Source organism: Leptinotarsa decemlineata, unplaced genomic scaffold (genome assembly GCF_025532065.1).
Source record: "Leptinotarsa decemlineata unplaced genomic scaffold, Ldec_3_MD MMD2_tig00000505_RagTag_RagTag, whole genome shotgun sequence".
Classification (NCBI taxonomy): Eukaryota; Metazoa; Arthropoda; class Insecta; order Coleoptera; family Chrysomelidae; genus Leptinotarsa; species Leptinotarsa decemlineata.
This window is the reverse complement of record NW_027412549.1, coordinates 14,921,633-14,942,603: the sequence shown is the minus strand read 5'-3', so window position 1 is coordinate 14,942,603 and position 20,971 is coordinate 14,921,633. Positions and strand designations below refer to the sequence as shown.

General features: G+C 35.1%; 2 protein-coding genes across 5 annotated transcripts in view; one reads left to right on the top strand and one right to left on the bottom strand.

Moving 5' to 3' along the window:
- LOC111514684 (D-2-hydroxyglutaric acid dehydrogenase) overlaps window positions 1–20,971 on the top strand; it is a 183,898-nt gene that overhangs the window by 87,582 nt on the left and 75,345 nt on the right. The window lies entirely within an intron of this gene.
- Window positions 1–20,971, bottom strand: part of LOC111511504 (rifampicin phosphotransferase) — a 46,579-nt gene that overhangs the window by 17,511 nt on the left and 8,097 nt on the right. For 2 of the 3 annotated variants that reach the window (XR_012465191.1, XM_074174047.1), the window contains exons 6-12: window positions 19,916–20,137; window positions 17,027–17,316; window positions 16,813–16,976; window positions 16,609–16,754; window positions 11,405–11,665; window positions 9,496–9,643; window positions 3,796–4,062 (exon numbers count right to left, since the gene is read on the bottom strand). Coding sequence is in view for 2 of the 3 variants with exons in the window: in XM_074174047.1 (XP_074030148.1) it covers window positions 3,796–4,062; window positions 9,496–9,643; window positions 11,405–11,665; window positions 16,609–16,754; window positions 16,813–16,976; window positions 17,027–17,316; window positions 19,916–20,137 (1,498 nt within the window). In the remaining variant the exon portion in view is untranslated. The remainder of the gene's footprint in view (window positions 1–3,795; window positions 4,063–9,495; window positions 9,644–11,404; window positions 11,666–16,608; window positions 16,755–16,812; window positions 16,977–17,026; window positions 17,317–19,915; window positions 20,138–20,971) is intronic. The other variant, XM_074174048.1, reaches the window with a different exon arrangement.

Below are 20,971 nucleotides of genomic sequence, written 5' to 3'. Positions count from 1 at the left end.
CAGCTTAGAGGCTCAACAACCCCAATCGTTGTCAACAATAAGTAGAGCGATCGGTGTTTCATCTTCTACAGTTTTCCGAGTTCTACATAAATTCAAGTACCACCCATACAAAGTTAAGTTGGTGCACGAGTTGAATGAAGATGATTTTGATCGTCGTCTAGAGTTTTGCGAATCAATGACGCAATTTATCAATAACAATCCACAATTGTTAAACAATATTTGCTTTTCTGATGAATGCTCATTTTCATTAAATGGCTTAGTAAATAGGCATAATTGTAGATATTGGGCTGAAAGTGATCCACATATTATGCGTGAATTCCATACACAACATCCCCAAAAGTTAAACGTTTGGTGTAGTATCCTAGGTGACCACATTGTCGGACCTTCCTTCATCAACGGAAATTTAAATGGTGAATCATATCTTGAGTTACTCAGGGAAGGGGTTGACCCACGTATTACAACAATAATAGAAAATGATGATAACCTTTCCGAAGATTTACTGGTATTTCAACAAGACGGAGCTCTCCCACACTATGCTATGCCTGTCCGACAATTTTTAAACGAAACATTCCCCGCTCGTTGGATAGGTAGAAGAGGGCAGATGATGGAGTGGCCACCTAGGTCACCGGATTTAACACCCCTAGACTTCTTTTTATGGGGGTATTTAAAAACAAAAGTTTATGCTACCCAACCAGAATCTCTGGATGATTCACGAGAGAGGATAGAAAATGAATGTCGACAATTAAATCCAGCCGTATTAAGCAATGTCAGAGAGGCATTTCAAAATAAATTATACCATTGTATGGAAGTGAATGGTACTCATTTTGAACACTTATTGTAACTTCATAATAAATAGCACAGTTAAAAAGATTAAAGAGTTTGAACTGTTGTACAACCCATTTTATTACAGGCAAATAAGGTGAAAGTAAAAAATAAGTAAAATTTGTGCTATTAAAAGAAAAATTGTTTATCTCATAAACTAACCACTTCAACCTACAAGTATTATACATTTTTGAAATCAGCTCAAAGAGGAGTATCTAAATTTTACATAAAAAATATGAGAAGTAATTTAAAAAAAGGGATGATGCTAGGAGTGAAGGGGTGGCTTTTCCAGTAAGTTTAAATAAGCCATAATGCTTGCCCCTTCCAACATAAATTGACGTGTTTTTGGATTTTTCCTAAATACCAGTATTACAAAAGTTATTAAAGGTGGATACTTTTATCTGAAAAGCACTGTACATGAATACAATACTAATTTATCAACTAGAAACACCTGAAGCGAGTAAACAAAAAATAAAATAAATTAAACATTTAGGAGAGTTAGGCAAAAAATTAGGTGGAACACTTGTGTGCAGCAAGCTAGGAGAGTAATTGAAAAAATATATAGAGATATAGAGCTAACAAGTAAAAATATAGTTCAGGTGTATTACAAAAAAAACATAATTCAGCAGTAATACAGTAGTAGTAATAAGCTCACATGGTAGAATAACTTTCAATTTGGGCTCATGTATTTTGACTAGAGTGTAAAAGTTTCTTAACGTGGTTCTTAACTTGACCAATAGGTTCATAATAAATGTCGAGATTTTCACAGAGTTGACTGTGAAGTTTGCTCATTGCAATAACTGGTGACTTGAGTAATATGTTTGTTCTAGAATTTGGTTCATTTCTAGAATTGATTCGTGGAACATGAAAGTTGAAGTGAGAGAGTACTTCGGGACAGTCAATCAGATTATTCACTAGTTTATAAATGAAAATTATAGAGTAGTAGGTTCTTCGGTTTTGTATATACTGCAGAACATTCGCACAGGCCAAACCGGTAGAAATTTTGAAATAAGAATGCGTGAACACGTCTGTTTGGACAAAACATCTGCAATATACGAACATCCTCAAGAATCAAACCACAAGATAAATGTTGGTTGGGCTTAGGCCTTTCGCATGACATAAAGATGACCAATTTTCTCCATTTTCACAAATTCACCGAAAACGTTCGCTATTAATGTCTGCCAAACAAATACTGAACAACGCAGCGTCTTCTAACTTGATTGTGTATTTTCTAATATTGCTGGGACCACTCTGGCAGTCAGATACATACAAATGTAATATCATTTCGAAAATGATTTTTTTCAGGAAACTGTTGAAAAACAAATAAACTGGAAATATTCTGAATAACTATTTTTGGTTACTTGACTTCAAGTTTATTGTTTATTCAGGCAATTTTTTTCAAATCTACAATGGAAAGACAATAAAGAAAGCTGTTTCATATTTTCTTCGATATTATTGTAGATAATAACGGCCTGATAATATAGAAGGATCGCCCAAACTGTTTGGATTTATGCTGTGGAATAGAATATTCATTCCGGTATGAGACTTCTATCAGTTCTTTCATGTGTATCACGTCAATATGTCAACTTCTTCACAAGCTGTTGAGGTTATTGCTATATTCTGGGGTTATAAACGATGTTAGCTATTTTGAAACCATTTTCTGTTAAATATTTTCAGCCCTCCAGTCGGATGCATGAAACCAAAAGTTAATATTGTACATGCATTCTCAACATTCTTTATACTTGATGACGTGATTTGATCGAGACAAGGCCACAGACGATATCGCAGTTGTAGAATATGATAAAAATTAAAGTATCGCATTAAATGACTTTCACGTTTCGACTGAGGAAATGGCTGTTCGAATAATAATCCAGTCATTTAAGCTTAAATTAGGTAACAATCTCGGAATTCGAGATACCCAGCTGTAAGTCTGTAGATACTTGTGTATTGACACCCTGAAAGTTGTCTCAAAACCTACATACGGTAGGGTGTAAGCAACTATTAAATTTCAAGGTCAAAGGTCACAAAAATCGTTTTTTTGCTATTTGTATTCATTATGAATATTGTAGAATACAAAATTCTCTACAAATTTTGTTTAAAAAAATTTTTTATACGGTGAACCGTTTTCGAGATAGAGGGCGGAGAGCACGCGGTCACAGCATCACTTCAGGTCAACTGGTGCCTCCGGTCGAAAACGCGCCATATATAGTTGATGAACTATCGATAAATCAATGATTATAAATATTTGTCAATTTTTATTATAATCCATAAGCTTCACGTATTAGTGAATTGACATGTGATTGAAAGCCTAATTTATAGTCGATATCAAATCCCAAACATTAAAGTTCATCGCTACATTCAATCTCGTGATTGTAGATCGTAATTTTGATACTATGTCTGTCTTTAGAATCTTCGAATATAATTCATGATGATTTGTGATCTACTGTTTGGAACCTTTGGTGTAGTAATGAATATTACTGGAGTTTTTTCCCAACACCAAATCGAAGATGATCACTTGGTGATCGAAACACGTGTCGAGGTGTGAAAATAACGATTTGGTGTTGGGTAATATTCAAGATGATTTGTTGAGATTTATGTTCGAAGGTTAATAGGAAGAGCAACTTCTGATTTGAGTCATTAGTGATAAGATCAGAAATTAAATTCTGCCTTTTGATAGATATGATGGTGAATTGTATAAATTGTATTTCATACATTTTATTTTTTTTCTTACCTATCAATAAGAACAATTATTATTCTAATTATTATTATAATTAACAATAATTTCTAGAAATATTCACCACGTTTCAGAAATATAAACAGTTATTCTGAAACAGTTTTACACACCGAGTATTCTCTTATATCAAAATAAATCGTAAAAATATACAAGTTCTGCAACATATTTCGTATGTCTAATAATATAAATTATTTATTCGATTGCGCTCACTAAAAAAATTTCATGTATTCAACCAGTACCTTGTAATAAGCCCATTCAATGTCTCTGGGACTCCCGAATGCGCCTTCCAATAAAACGCCAACTTTCCCCAGTTCCAAAAGTTGTTGATCCGTCAAGCTCAAACTTTCATTATTGTTTTCTTCCGTATACATTTCCGTCGATCCGTTGGACGTCATCGCTAGTATTGAATTTTTTGCACCAACTTTTTTTTCCAATACAGAAAGTTTATTATCCCAAGATCTACTCAAAAAGAATGTATCGGGATCGCTGGATCCAGATACAACAGTCTGAAATAAGTAAATAGTAGATTATGATAAGTTGGACAATACTTCGGCCTGTTTGTTAACTTTACAAAAGATTTATATTACAGAGTCTTCCAACGGGGACCTCCGAACTTTGACAATTGAAAACGGTCGTTTTGTTGAAGCTGAATCTGTCAAATTATACTAAAACCAATAATGATTGAGAGTGGAAGTAAGCCCAGTTGACCGAACACGAGATCTATCAACTGAAACCACAAATGTGCGGTTGGTTCCTGTTGGTGGCTCCGTGCATTTGTATTTCTATCTTTTGGTAACCAAGTGTTCCCCATCCTTACACTTGGCTGCACCATACTGATGATGGGCCAAAAGCCCGAAACACGTGTCTATGGTTTGCCACTTTCATGAGTGCTATGTCCGATATTAACTTGTGTTTCTATATCAAGACACTCAATAACTTTCATATTTGTATAATTTCCTGGACCCGGATGTCACGCAGGTAGCTATAGCTGCCTCCGTGGTGATTTTGATAGTTTTCTTGTGAACACGAGATCTATCAACTGAAACCACAAATGTGCGGTTGGTTCCTGTTGGTGGCTCCGTGCATTTGTATTTCTATCTTTTGGTAACCAAGTGTTACCCATCCTTACACTTGGCTGCACCATACTGATGATGGGCCAAAAGCCGAAACACGTGTCTATGGTTTGCCACTTTCATGAGTGCTATGTCCGATATTAACTTGTGTTTCTATATCAAGACACTCAATAACTTTCATATATATATATATATATATATATATATATATATATATATATATATATATATATATATAACCAATATATATATATATATATATATATATATATATATATATATATAACTTGCAGCAATTGATAAGTGAACTCTTTATAACTATTCTCAAGCTTTCGAGTAACTGTTGCTACCGCTATCATCGAAGTGAATTATGATTGGTTCAATATTGTGTTCAATACGGTTGTCTACGTCCCACATTTTTTGCTCCTCTTTTAAAACATGCTGCATGCATTTCTTCCAGTCTTCTGCAGAAACAGTTCGAATAGCTTCTTGTAGGTGATGTTGCACGTCCACTAATTTAAATGTTCTGTTTTCTCGTGCCACATATCCTTTTACTTGGGCCCAGATTAATTCTATTGGGTTTAATTCGCAGTGGTATGGTGGTAACCTTAAAACTGTAATTCCACGACTTAACGCCATTTCATCCACCGCGAATTTTTTATATTTGTCTGCGTGTAATTTTGTTAGCTGAAGTAGTTCTGCCTTCAAACTATCTTTGTTATATTGGATGTTCTTATTAATTAACCATTGTTGAATTGCTGCTTTTTTCCATGATTGTTTCGGTAATGGTTCTAAATGTCGACTATGGTATGGGGCATTGTCCATGACGATGACAGACCCAGGTTCCACAAATTGAATGATGCCTTCAAACCATTTTTCAAACACCTCCGCATTCATCCCTTCATGATAGTCGCCTGTTTACTTAGATTTGAATATTAATTCACCATTTAGTAAAAATCCACTGTCGCTTCCTATATGCGTAACTATCAGACGACTACCTTTTCCAGATGGCTGTTTTAACCCAACTGACAAACTTCAATACAGGCTTGTCGTGCACTTGTTATATTACCATCCTGCCATACTTTTTTGACCGTATGTCCTTGGTTAACCCATGTTTCGTCCATGAAGTACAATTTTTTTTGAGTTTCCGGAATTCATCATATTTTCTTAGATAGTTTCTTCTCCATGCTTTTATTTCTTGACGTTCAATGAGAATGCTTTTCCTGTCAACTTTATCGTACGTAAATTTCATTTCGTGTACAAATTTCCTAAAAGTTTCTTTACCCAGTTTTGGGACGAATTCATGATCGCTAAGTGCCTCCAGAACTGTTTGTAGTGTGGGCAGCTCATTTCTGAAAAAGAAACTGTGAATAGTTCTGCGTATACTGGTTTTGGCTTCTTTATCAACTGTGATTTTTTTTCGTCCGCTACTAGTTTTTGGCATTTGTACGTCCCCATGAATTTCTGCTTCTCTTAGTATTTTGTAAATCGATGATTTTGGTACACCGGTATAATCAGAGCACATATCAACTAATTTATCTTTTGTAATTGTGGAACTTAATGATGTAGAAATGCCCGGTTGGTTATTCGGAGGTACACACGTAGAATTACAACACATATGCACAAAGTCATCTTTAGGTGGCTGATGATCTCTTTCAAGACAGTGAAATACTCGCAGTACAATTTGTTTTTCTCTTACTGACCGAGACTCCGACCGTTTTACCTTTTTCGACGTGGAAGGCCCGACCATGTCTCCCATTTTTTGAGTAGTTTGAGAACGGCGTAGAAATATAATTATGTAACGCTTAAACACTTATTAGCACTATTATTTTCACCAATTTTTATCACAACACGTCGATTGTTAACTAACTTAACTGTAAAACGTACAATTCACGCTGTATAATTCACAAACCAATGATACGCTCATGGCTGCAAGTACATTAGTGAGGACTGCAACGATGAGATGGAAGTTACGGTAAAGAGACAAAGACAGAAATATCGTTGCGTACAGCGTTGCCACTAGTTGTAATAAATATCTAACACTATACAGAAAATAATGAATTTTAACTGATCAGTAATCAGGAAATGTATAAGTATTACTCATTACAAGCTCATTACTGATTTTTGTCATAAATAATACCTTTTAATCGTACTAGTATTGTGTATTATCTATAATTTGCCACAACCTACAACTCTACTGCTTACTATATTTTGATTCTGCTATAAACTGGTAACGTAAAATTTAGATATGACAACGCGCTTTACTCTCAATCATTATTGGTTTTACTATAGTTGTCATTTATTCAATCTGCCATAATAACCATGACAGTGTTCAATTAGTAAAATTTTTATTTTCATTTATTATATTGTGTAGAAACCCTGTGAATGATATCTGATTTAATTTCATAACGAATGTTTAGAATACAAACTGAGTAGAAAAAAATATTTCAGTGTTCATATAAAAGTATTTAATTCGAAAGAATTGTTCTTTCGTGTAATTCAATGTTTATATGGAAGTAGCTGTTTGAAGAAGCCTTTTTCTTTCAGATTTGTGTCGAAAAGTTACTTCTTTGCATGATCTATACATCTATGTATACAGTGCATTTTTTTAATGCCTCCCCTTTTATTTTTTGAACGGATCAACTCAAAAAATTGAAATTTGGGATAATGAAATTAATGCATGGATACTTTATTTTAAAGTGAAATTGATAGATGAAACTCTCAAGATGGCAACTGGGCGCCATCTGCAAAAATAATTAAAAGGAAAGGGGAGTCTTGTGATGCATCATTTTGAAGCTCCTGACGAATACTCCACAACCCTAGAATATGAAGTCAAGTCAATGGCGGAACATTTAATAATTTCCTAAAGACAAACACATTAATGTCGATATTTCTGGAAACACTCCTTTTTATCTGCCATATGGCAATTCCAACAACCCAATAAGGTTTGTTAAGTTATTTTTTGTATATAAAAATGACAAAAAATGTCAGTACGACAATGAACAAAATAGTTCAGTCAGAATATTCACATTTAGTTTTCGGTTTTACTAGTAAAAAGTTACCACGTTAACAATCTCTAAAATAGTCAGTTCTCATCCATTGGAAGGAAAAATTGAAGCGATTTTTATTTACAGTGCGACGCGTAACTTTCACGGGCTCGAAAGGATTTTCAATGAACGTTTTCCGAATCGTCCTATATGTATAAAATATTTGAGAGAACTTGTGTCCAAATTCATAACTACCGGTAGTGTACATAACAAAAAAACCCCAGGTCATCCGTCCATTCCGGTAGAACAGCAAGTGCAAATAATTGGTGAGGCGGTAGTAAAACATGAAAAGTCTACTTATTCCGTCGCGCATGTTTGTGAGGTGTCTTCTTCTACTATGTGAAGATTTTTGAGAGGAATAGGTATCACCCATACAAAATTAAAATGATACACCAATTAACTGAAGATGACCCTGATCGAAGAACAGAATTCTGCGAAATCATGACGGAAACCATTGCAAGGCTTCCTACCTATCTCCACAATATTTGTTTTAGTGACGAATGTATATTTTTTTACCGGCAATGTTCACAGACAAAATTGCCGTTATTGGAGTGACACCAACCCTCACATTTTTCGGGCAACACATACCCAATATCCAGAAAAATTTAACGTTTGGGCAGGAATATTGGTAAACCAAATTGTAGGAACTCTATTTATAGATCAAAATTCAACAGGGGAATTGTATTTGAATATGCTGGAAACTACTGTTGACCCTTTCATCACTGAAATCGTCGAAGCGAATCCTAATGAATTCGATATGGTGGTGCTCCATCTTGTTGTAATTCAACAAGATGGACCACTTTTCCTGGTCGTTGAACCTTCGAGGTCCTAAAGAATGACCAGCCCGCTCGCCAGATTTGACACCTCTGGCACTAGACAAGTAAGAAACTATTTTTTACCGGTCGTTGGATTGGCCGTCGAGGTCCTGTAGAATGCCCAGCCCGCTCGCCAGATTTGATACCTTTTGACTTTTTTATGGGGCTATTTGAAGCAAAAGGTGTACGAAACTGAACCTTCTTTAATATTGTATATACGGCGGAGAATAATAAATATTTGACGTTACTGTGTTCGAAAATGTTCGGCGTGAAATATCGGATAGGCTGTTCATATGTCAAGAAGTTCAAGGCAACCATTTCGAGCATCTCTGACCTCAAGCTTATTACTTCATATTATGTAGTAAAATGTCAATGTATTCAGGCAATTATTGAAAGTTCCGTCATTTTGTAGTAGTTGGAGTTATTGACATTATATTCTAGGTTTGTGAAGTATTCGTCGGGAGCTTCAAAATGATGTGTCACAAGACCCCCCTTTCTATTTCATTTTTCCCCAGATGGCGTCCAGTTGCCATATTGAAAGTTTCATCTGTCAATTTCACTCAAAATAAAGTATTCATGCATTGATTTCATTATCCCAAATTTCAAGTTTTTAAGTTGACCCATTCAAAAAATAAAAATTGGAGGGGGACATTAAACAACGGCACTGTATAGTTACATTTTTCAAATTCGATCACTTCCTTTCTTTCTTTGGAAGATTTCCACATTTTTTTTGTAACAGGATGGAGTAGTAGAAAGCCAAAAACTTTCTTTCCCAAAAATATAACGTTGTATCACATAGCTTGTCCGTTTTTACGAGTCTACTCCGAATTGTTATTTATCTCAGTGAATACCTATTCAATTTAATATAAATCAGTGCACTTTTGCCAACATAACACCAGTTGATTTATTCAGTCAGCATAAAAATTTGGTGCTCGAGATATGGAGCTACAATAATACATGACATTGAAAAGGACAAAATTTTTGAAACAACCAATAGTTCTTACCTCTCCAAGTCCAAAATTCGATGTTATAACCATTTGTGACGGATTTGAGGTAGATGGATTACAAGTAAACAAAACACCAGCACAATCTGCTGGTATCATTTTTTGTACCACAACTGCCATTTCTGTCATTATAGGTAAACCATGCTGCCTGTAAATATATTTCATAAATATTTCCATTCAAACCATCGTCACTAATAATAGCTGGTTTATCCAAAGTGAATAGTATATCTTTATCAATCATTAGGTTGTTTCAAAAGTTTCTATACATTGATACTGCTGATACTTCTCCAAATTTAAAGTGTTAGCCTCTTTTCAACTCATTACTTACTATACGATGTTAGTCTAAATGCAAAAAAATGTTTGTTAGGAAAAACTTGGATGTTGCTGACCCGTCAAAATTTGAATATTTTATTTATTGAAATTATGGGGTCCCCTCTAATTTGGGGGCCCTGGGACAGTAGCCCCGCCCGCCCTACCCTGAATCCGGCCCTGACCACGACACAATAGAAGAAATTGATTGAAGGTGATTGACAATGTTTCATGATGAATTTCACTATTTCGGAGTTTCATTGTCTACTATATAAAATGATTTGAAATCCCTGAAACAATTAAAAAAGAAGAATTAAAAATGAATAGCTGAAAATAACAATTATATTAAGCAAAATAACCTGAAATTAAATAATTGTGAGATAAAATATAAGTCAAAATCGAACAATTGAACGAAAATAAAGAAAAAATGAAAATAAAAATAATAAAAAGTTAAGAGATTCCAAGTCACGTTAGTTCACGACGTTTCGATTGTTGGTATCTACAATCGTCTTCGGGTGATGACTGGACTGATTCCTCCGAGAGATGGCTATTTATGGGTCGTTCGAGTACTTTCACTCATCCCCTCTTTCCATTTTTTCCGCTTCACTGGTTCAGTGGGAGATGACCGTTTGGCTAGAGTTGGCCATTTTTCGCTTGATGATGGGTTTCCATATGTTGCGTTTCTCTACGCTAGCTTGGCTGAATACGTTGTTGGACAGCATGTATGCGGCTTCCTTGAATTTTCTCTCAAACCAATGTTTCTCTCTGTGTATGATGTCAGCTTGGGACCACTCGATGTTGTGTTGATGGGTCCAAACAAGTTCTGCTATTCCTGATTTGCTGGTTTCCCCTCGCTGTGTGTGTTTCTTGTGCTCGGAAATGCGAACATTCAATGGCCTTTTAGTTTTACCAATGTACCACACTCACAGGGTATCCGGTAAATGCAATTCTTGGAATCGCAGTCCGCGTTTGGTGGCCTGGTTTTCGTGAGGCTGCTACGGATTGTGTTACCGGATCTGAAGCAGGTTCTGATGTTGTACTTGGAACCAATTCTTCTCATTCTCTCCGATAATCCTCTGATGTAGGGAAGTGCAAGCATTGGTTGTGACGGCTTCTCTTCCTTGTGAAGCTCCTGCTGTCTTCTTGCCAAAGCCTTTTCTACCATCGCTTTGGAGTAGCCATTCCGTTGAAGATCATTTTTGATGATGTCTAGTTCCTTCTCGAGACCTTCCATCGTATTACAGAGCACAAAAGCACGGTCTAATAGAGTCTTGATGATTCCTCTTTTAGTCGATTGATGGTGGTTGGATTCGTTGTTCAGATATTGTGCCGTATGTGGATTTCCTTCTCCATTGTGAAATTGATGGAAGGTCTCACGCTGTTAATGTGTTTCAGGAAGACGTCTAGTTCAGTATTCCCATGGATCCATATTATGAAGGTGTCGTCAACATATCTCAACTTTTGACTTGTAATTTATCTCACTATTATTTCAGTACGAACTAGTGAAATTCAGAATAAATTGTCATTAAAATGGAAACACTTTTCAAACAACCTGACAATAGGTTATAATGATGCAATAATAGTTTTAATAGTTACTTACCATCTATACTGTACACTTTGGTAGGTATATAAAGAAGCCCAACAAGCAAGTATAGCCTTTATAATTTGCTCTTCGGTTTGACAACCCAATACAGTTTCATTTTGACCAGCTGCTGACAGTTCTTCGGAATCTTCTCCTATCGCTGAAGATCTTACCGCCCAACTCGTTACATGTTCGTCTTCAGTTATTTTCTTTAATTCTTCTTTTATCACATCAACTATTTTGGATGAAATCGTGGAATTTTTGAAATAATTAACTGTACTGAAAATGATGAAATAGGTAAAAATCGAAACACGTTTCATATTTTCTACTTTTCCAACTTCCCAGAAAAAAATGTGGGAATCTTCCAAAGAAAAGAAGAAAGCAATTAATTTCAAAAAAATAACTCTATACAGAGTGTTCCAACGAAAAAGATGCACCTTGGTTTTCTCCTTTTTTTGTAACTTAACGCAAAAATGCTCGGACAGGTCAATTTTGCTTTTGAGGGGGACACATTTTAGATGTATTTTTCTACCTGTGTCTTCAACCCCCTAGCGAGGGTGAGTAACTACCCTGAAATTTTAAATAGCAAGTGGGGTCGAGTGACATATCATTTGAAAGGGCACAAAATTATCTTTCCAATGATACCTAATTTGTTGTATTTCACTCAAACATGTAGGTATTATGAAGAAAAACAACTACAACCCAGTACTTTGAAATGTGTAATTGACTTATAGTCCAGTCATTATAGTAAGTTCACCTCGGAATTCGAGATACCCAGGTGTAAGTCTGTAAATACTTGTATATTGACACCCTTAAAGTTGTCTCAAAACCTACATATGGTAGGGTGTAAGCAACTATTAAATTTCAAGGTCAAAGGTCACAAACATCGTTTTTTTGCGCTTTTTTTGGAAATATCTCATTTCCTATGGGTTTTTTGCTATTTGTATTTATTATCAATATTGTAGAATACAAAATTCTCTAAAAATTTTGTTAAAAAATATTTTTCATACGGTAAACCGTTTTCGAGATAGAGGGCGGAGAGCACGCGGTCACAGCATCACTTCAGGTCAACCGGTGCCTGCGGTCGAAAACGCGACATATATAGTTGATGAACTATCGATAAATCAATGATTATAAATATTTGTCAATTTTTATTAACTATTATATTATATTTTATCATTTTTTTCCTAACTTATCCACTTTTTATTCAGTATTAATTTATTTAACAACACTTACCTGCCCATGTAATTGCAGAATGGTTAATGAAAATATAGGAATTATATTTGAATTTTAACCTAATTAATATTTATAACTTCTTACATGATGAAAAAAAAAACAAATAAATTATGAATTAATCTTTTTATTAAAAAATATCATTGAATATATTTATTTTTATTGAAAGTAAAAAAATGGAATAAAGGGTACAAAAACTACAATTTATAATTTTAATCATCTTCTTCCTCTTCATCGTCGTCTTCTGGCTGCTGGTAAATTTCAAATTGGTCTTCGTTATCGTTTTCAACGACATTTGTCTCAAGTTCTTCCATGATTTCGGAGTCAAAGGTTTCATCTTCGTTAATGTCGCTCTGATATGGTAGAGCATTGAGACAAGCTTGCCCATTACATTGGCCACAAGCTAAAGAGCATTGCAAGCCCGCTTTCCTGCATCCGCATCGCGAACCACAACCACTCTTGCAGTTGCAGAAAATTGTACTTAGCAAATCTTCTTGAGCAGGTGGTAAAATTGTCATGATAGGCTCCAGAAAATCGTTTCGCATTGCCCAACCCCATACCTGGGATTCCAAATCATGTCCTAACCAAGTTTGAACTTGATAATATACACGGTTGAAATGTTGATGAGCAGCTGCACTTGTTGGTGGAATATTTGAAAGCTGCACAGGTTTATTAAGTTTTGTAGACTTGACGTAATGCATATAACGAAGATGATCGAGACTTTTCACAGATTTCGGAGCATTATAGACTGCTAATAAGGTTTGAGTTCCACTCTCTAATAATCTCTGGGCCGAACAATTTACTTCCTCAAATGCTGCAGCTAGTTCATCCAAATTTGTCAGTTTCTCAAAAACTTTTAGAAATGATTTTTTCCCTTTTTGAAAAGCGCAGAAGTTGTGTCACAGCCACTTAATGCGTGCAGAAATAAAATATGTTTTTTAGAATGAGGATAATTATGAAAACAAACTTCATACGTTTTTGAAAGTGCAGCAGGTCTTCTCTGCTGCTCCATAGCTTTTACGTTCTTACTGTAGTCAAATACAACAATTATTTTGGAACTGTAATGCCTTTGTAAATAATTCATGTATTTATCAAAAATAAGAGAAAAAGTATCTTCTCTGCTCCATACAACATGATGAAGAAGAAATCCGCCATCAATAATGAACGTCACATAATTTTAGTAAACGGTTATCACTATTATTGAATAGATATAGATTTAATGCATGAAGAAAATGATAAAATATAATATAATAGTTAATAAAAATTGACAAATATTTATAATCATTGATTTATCGATAGTTCATCAACTATATATGGCGCGTTTTCGACCGGAGGCACCGGTTGACCTGAAGTGATGCTGTGACCGCGTGCTCTCCGCCCTCTATCTCGAAAACGGTTCACGTATAAACATTTTTTTTAAACAAAATTTGTAAAGAATTTTGTATTCTACAATATTGATAATAAATACAAATAGCAAAAAACCCATAGGAAATGAGATATTTCCAAAAAAGCGCAAAAAACCGATTTTTGTGACCTTTCAATTTGAAATTTAATAGTTGCTTACACCCTACCATATGTAGGTTTTGAGGCAACTTTTAGGGTGTCAATATACAAGTATTTACAGATTCACAGCTGGGAATCTCGAATTCCGAGATTCTTACCTAAATTAAGCTTAAATGACTGGATTATTAGTAGAATTCTACTTCAGCAAGTGCTGAAAATGTGACCCATTTGCTTCCATACAATAATACAGATTTTGTTCAAATCTATTCCTAACATTCTGTAGGATATCCGGTGTTATACTTCTGCACTCTCCTGTAATTCGTTGGCAAAGATCTTCTGTGGACTCGGGCTGCGTAGCAAAACATTTATTTTTCAAGTGTCCCCAAAGAAAAAAAGTCTAAAGGCGATAAATAAGGTGACCTGGCAGGCCATTCGATAGGGCCTCTCCTTCCAATCCACCGTCCAGGAAACCGGTCATCTAAAAACTCTCTTACCGGAGCAACATAGTGAGGAGGTGCTCCATCTTGCTGGAAATGAAGCCGATCATCATTATGATTTTGGTCATTTTCAATTATTTCTGTTATGAGAGGATTAATTGAATCTTCAATCATGTTCAGGTAGACCTCACCAGTTAAATTCCTAGGAATAAAAAGTGGCCCTACGATATGACTACCTAATATGCCACACCAGACATTGATTTTTTGAGGGTACTGGGTATGGACCTCTCGGAATAAGTGTGGGTTACTGTCATCCCAGTAACGACAATTATGCCTATTCACAGCTCCATTCAAAAAAAATGTACTCTCATCGGAAAAACACGTGTTGAATGATAGGTGCGGATCATCAATTAGTAGCTGGCTCAATTGTTCACAAAATTGCAGCCTTCTATCAGGATCATCTTCATTGAGTTCCTGTACTAATTTAATTTCGTACGGATGAAATTTATAGGCTTTTAATATCCGTATTATGGACGAACGGGAGACACCTGAGGCTGCAGCAAGCTGACGGGTATTTTGAGTATGATCCAATTCAACATGTCCCGAAACAGCGACTTCCACTGCTTCATTTCTGATCAGTTTCCGTGGCTGGTGTTTCACATTACAGACAGATCCGGTATCGACAAACTTTTGTACTAACTTGGCAACGTACGAATCATTTACATTTTTCCGGGATGACTGTTATTAAAGAGGCGAGCAGTAAGTCTAGCACAACTATTATGTTGATAATAAAGTTTAACAATTTCAACTTGTTCAGGAATGGAATAAACCATTTTTACAGTAAAGTTGAAATTATTTCAAAAGCAACCGAACTGAATCAATGAACGTTTGCTTAAATTCTTTTTGTACACTGCTGTTGTTATTTGTCCAAAAAACGCACGAGAGAAATTGAGGAATTTAATAGTGATAAAAATGCCGTTTTTCCGAATTTTCAATAACACCAAAAATATCGAGTAAATCTTCTTGCTTTTTTTATAACTATTCAAGTAAATACAACTAATCAGGTATCATTGGAAAGAGAATTTTGTGCCCTTTCAAATAATATATCATTCGACCCCACTTTCCATTTGAAATTTTAGGGTTGTTACTCACCCTCGCTAGGGGGTTGAAGGAACAGGTAGAAAAATACACCTAAAATGTGTTTCCCTCAAAAGCAAAATTGACCTGTCCGAGCATTTTTGCGTTAAGTTACAAAAACAGGAGAAAAGCAAGGTGCATACTTTTCGTTGAACCACTCGATATAAAGATGTGTAGATCAAGCAGAGAATTAACTTACATACTACCTCTTTAATAGAGCATATACTTTATGCCTGCCCCGCTGCGGACCAAATCAGGTCTTTAGAGTTCGGCAGAGCCGAAAGACCTGAAAGACCACTCACCGTACAAACTAATCGGCTTCGTTAAGAAGCTAGGTTTATTTGGTCGAGTGTGAATAGGTGTAAGCCACAATAAACCATTGCGAGTTGCGGTGGAGGGTCGAATAGATCAACTCACTTTGGACCTAACCTAATCTAACCTACGTGATCAAGTGTGCCAACCTGAAAGCCCTGTATTTCAAAGATGACTCTAGCAAAGCATCAAGTGTGCTACATTTTTGAAAAGGTAATTTTAAACTCTATTTGAATATGCAGGAATATACATGGTGCATCATTGAAAAAAATAGTTTTCCATCAATAACTCTCAATATCTCATTTGAAAAAATGAGTTTTTGACTCCATTGAGTTCTATGCTTCGGTGCTTCTGAAATGTTTCCATAGAAACAAACATTTTTTTTGTTACAGCAACTTTTCGAAAATGCACATTTTTCAAAAATATGCTTAGAAACCATGATAGATATCGACATGCGGTTTTCACCATTAAGTTTGTCATAAAATTTGATACTCAGACACAGTTATCATTTTTTAACTATCTAGTTTTAAAAATACCCAATTTGGCCCACTCTGTACAAACTTATACCAAGTATCAGCAATGATAATAGTTTCCACTTACTTTTGGCAGGCATCTTCCAATTGGCCTCCATATATTCCACAACAAATGTCGTTCAGGACTGATATAGAACACGAAAGTAGAGGATTTGATTCTATTTGCAGTTTGTATGCGTTTGTCGTGATTATGAATCCATTAGGAACGATAAACTAAAAAAAAATAGTTAATTTTTTTAAATTTGAACATTGTCATTGACAAAATTTGTACGTCTCCAGAATTCAATGAAGTTAGTAGAGCCAACGAATTTCCTTTTCCACCAGTGATTTCCAGAATTTGTGATTTTTCACTGCCTAGTTCCGATAACAAAAAGGACGGTGGGTTTTCTATTATTTTTGGAAACAGTTTTTTCTCTGGGATGAATATATCTTCACCTGAAATCGCTCTATATTTCAGTGACTATAATAAATGTTTAAATATTTACCTTCATATTGATACCAGAATTCAACTAGTGCCTTTCCTTGGTTCATATTCACGTCACATTCTGAAGGTACATTGTAACATTCATAGCCATATTTACTTCTATTTTTGAATATTGATATTTTGCTTGTGTCTAAATGTAAAACGCATTTGTACACTCTTTTTTTCACTGTTATATGAGTAGTTATCAATTCTGGAATAATTTTATTTTTACCAAGGTGTTCCAGCTTAATATCAACATTTTTTATTGGCAGTCTTTTATTGTCACTCGTGTATGCGAAACCGTAATTCATTCTAGAAAAAAACATCATATTTGTGAATATTCTGATAGATGGAAGTACTATAAAGTTACTACATCGTGGAAGTTATTAGATTAAGATTACCACCGCCAATGGGGAAAATAGGTTTGGAAGATTAAAACAGTTTTAATCTTCCTCTTTGAAGATGATCACTTGGGGATCGAAACACGTGTCGAGGTGTTAAAAATAACGATTTGGTGTTGGGAAAAAATTCCAGTAATATTCATTTCTACACCAAAGGTTCCAAACAGTGCATCATAAGGGAAAATAGGTGTTCAAAAAAAACGTTTGGGCAGGAATATTGGGAAACCATATTGTAGTACCTCTATTTATTGATCATAATTCAACAGGGGAACTGTATTCGGATATGCTGAAAATTAGTGTTGACCCTCTCATCAATGAAATATTCGAGTCGAATCCCAATGAATTCGATATGGATATTGTATTTCAACAAGATGGAGCACCACATTACTGAAGACAAGTAAGAAACTATTTGGATACTACTTTTCCCGGTCGTTGGATTGACCTTCGAGGTCCTACAGAATGGCCAGCCCGCTTGCCAGATTTGATACCTTTCGACTTTTTTATGGAGCTATTTGAAGCAAAGGGTGTACGAAACTGAACCTGCTTCAATATTTGATGTACGACAGAGAATAATAAATATTTGTTGAGATATTGACGTTACTGTGTTCAAAAATGTTCGGTGTGAAATATCGGATAGGCTGTTCATATGTCAAGAAGTTCAAGGCAACCAGTTCGAGTATCTTCTGAACTAACCTCAAGCTTATTACCTCATATTATATAGTGAAATGACAATGTATTCAGGCAGTTATTGAAAGTTTCGCCATTTTGTAGTAGTGGAAGATATTGACATTATATTCTAGGGTTGGAAAGCATTTTTCAGGAGCTTACAAAACATGTGTCACAAAACCCCCCTTTTTATTTAATTTTTTTCCCAGATGCGCCCAGCCGCCATCTTGAAAATTTCGTCAGTTTCACTCCAAAATAAAGTTTTCATGCATTCATTTTACTGTGAAGTTGGTCGCGGTGGTAGTGCGCCCGACTCACGATCGGAAGACCGTGGGTTCGATTTCCGCCTCGACCAGATATTTTTATCTGGTTAAAGCTGAAAGGATTCTGCAACCGTGTTAGGAATCACACGTTAAAAGGTAAGACCTCGTTAGTCCTTAGATCGCACAAGTTTCTCAACTTCTGAGAGTTGTCGTTCGTATGGGGACGACTACTGATCAACGGAAAAACAGATTTTAAACAGATAGACAGGAACCGATTTCATTATCCCATACTTCAATTTTTTTGAGTCGACCCGATCAGAAATTAAAAGGGGGGGGCATTAATGAAATGCACTGTACTGGTCGATAGAGAATTTTGTACTCTATAAATTGATGCTGTTGTTAAGCTATTTTTGTCCAATTTTTCTCTATGAATTCAAATTGAACCGAAGCGCTGCCGAAACAGCCCTAAAAATTAGCCAGGCATTTGACAATGATAGTGTTGATGAACGCACTGTTCTACGGTAGTTAATTAACAAATTTATAATCAACGTTAAAATTGGGATAAAAATATTTTGACTGCGAATTATTGTTTATTGATGTATCCCAACATTACATGAATTTTTTCATTCCTTAATATTTACATTTAATATGTTTAAATAATTTTTTTGTTTTTATGTCAGAGTGACGAAAGGCGCGGAAGCCAGACTACTCGCTTTTGGCTCTATTTTCAGGGCTCTGTAAAAATTATAAATAATCGAGATACAGTTTCGGGAGTCTGGACTTTTTTCACGCAAATTCATTGATCTTTTCAAATCTTTTTTCAAATTTCCAAAATTTTGAAAATTTTCCGAGATATTAAGAAAAAACTAAAGCCCCATTTTTTTTTCACTTAATTGTTTATAACTTTTGTAATTTTTATCGGCGCGTTTTCGGACCTTCCCTTAAACTTTCTAGGCAAAAATATGAATCGAGTGACACCTTGGTTGTAATTTTTGGACAGGGCTGAAAAATGTTACAAAAAAAAGTACATGTGAACTAGACTAACGTGGAATGGAGGAAGAACTGGGAATCAGTTCCTATGCGGTTTTTGATAGTTTAAAACCTGTCACAAAGGTCAAAACGCTGGAAAAGTGGATGCCACACGATTTGAACGATCGACAGAAATTGTCACGTTTCAAGGTTTGGTCTTCTTTGTTTTATCCCAACCAATGACGTTAGGCAAATATTCTAATAACAGCGTTGCGTTGCAAACTTTGTTCATAATAATAGTAATACCGCCTTTACAGAAAAGCTTTACGTAATGATATTTGCCAGAAAACCAGTTTGAATATCGGTTATTTCATACTTCTTATTGTTTATTTGGGTATATAACCTTCCACCATTTATCTGAAAAGTAAACCAAGCTAAGTAAATAGAGAATTTGCTGAGGTGTGATGAAGGACAAACTGACAAGTACACCCCGAAAAATTCCTGGGTGATAATAAGTAGAGTCCTCCACAAAAAATGTCTTTTAAAGGTTATTTCATGTGGTTACGACATATATTGTTTATATTCTATAAAAAGTATGGATTCTTCACTTACTGAGAACAACCATTTTCCAATGATTTTATGATTATGTTGAACATGTTACCATAAACATCGACTACATAGATCTTCACAGTTCTGTCCGCTATGAATATATCATCAATTCCATTTACTTTTGATCTACATGCTGATAAATTCATTGAATACTCTTCTGGGTAAAAGTCTCCTCGTATAAAGCCTTTCAATGCACCAAATTGAATATATCCTGATTGGTCAGCTCTGAAACGAAATATTTGGTGATCGAAGTAAATATAATGATAACAGTCATTATATTCCACTAAAGTCTGGCCATGAAAAAATTAATTATGGGGTGCGATACATATCCAAAATTTCTCAAAATACTCCAACTCATATCAATACTGCAACAGTATTTGTTTTCGGCAAAAAGCAATGCTTCATTGACACACGAAATTCTTTTTTATCCGTTTTCTTTAAACTAACTGAAGTTGCTTCCCTCAAAATTTTATATCCCACAAACTAATAGTCCGACAGCTGTGAAATTTGCACCCATATCTTTTGAAGGTTAGGGTAAACTAATATCATGGAGTGAATACTAGTAGCGCCACCTAGGTGTTAACCTACGAACTTTTCAGCTCATGTAGTATACAGTGTCACCATTAAAGTGCGCACCATATGGGAAACTTTTTTTTCGAAAAGTTTCAATGAAGTTTAACTTAGGCACTTCTTTGTGCTTTAAATTCGACTCAAAATGATGCGGCCAACTGCGACCCACTGACGTTCAGTGTTTGTCAAATTCAACTTTTTTTTAAAAAAATTGAAAAAGTGCATTTCTAGATCGAATTTAACAAAAAGTTACTTGAAAAAGTTGTGTCTACGGCAATTTTATATCCATATGCCAAATTTTATGCAACTAGGATGAAGTTAACGTTTTGCTTATTTTTGACAGATCCCCTTTATTTTAAAAAACAAGTTCGGTTAATTGTCATCAATTCATGTATACATAACAAACTCATCATGGAGTTTAACTTTTCTGATAAATTTTCACTCATACGGACATTTTTAGAGATAAATTAAAAATTTGCTATAAAAATT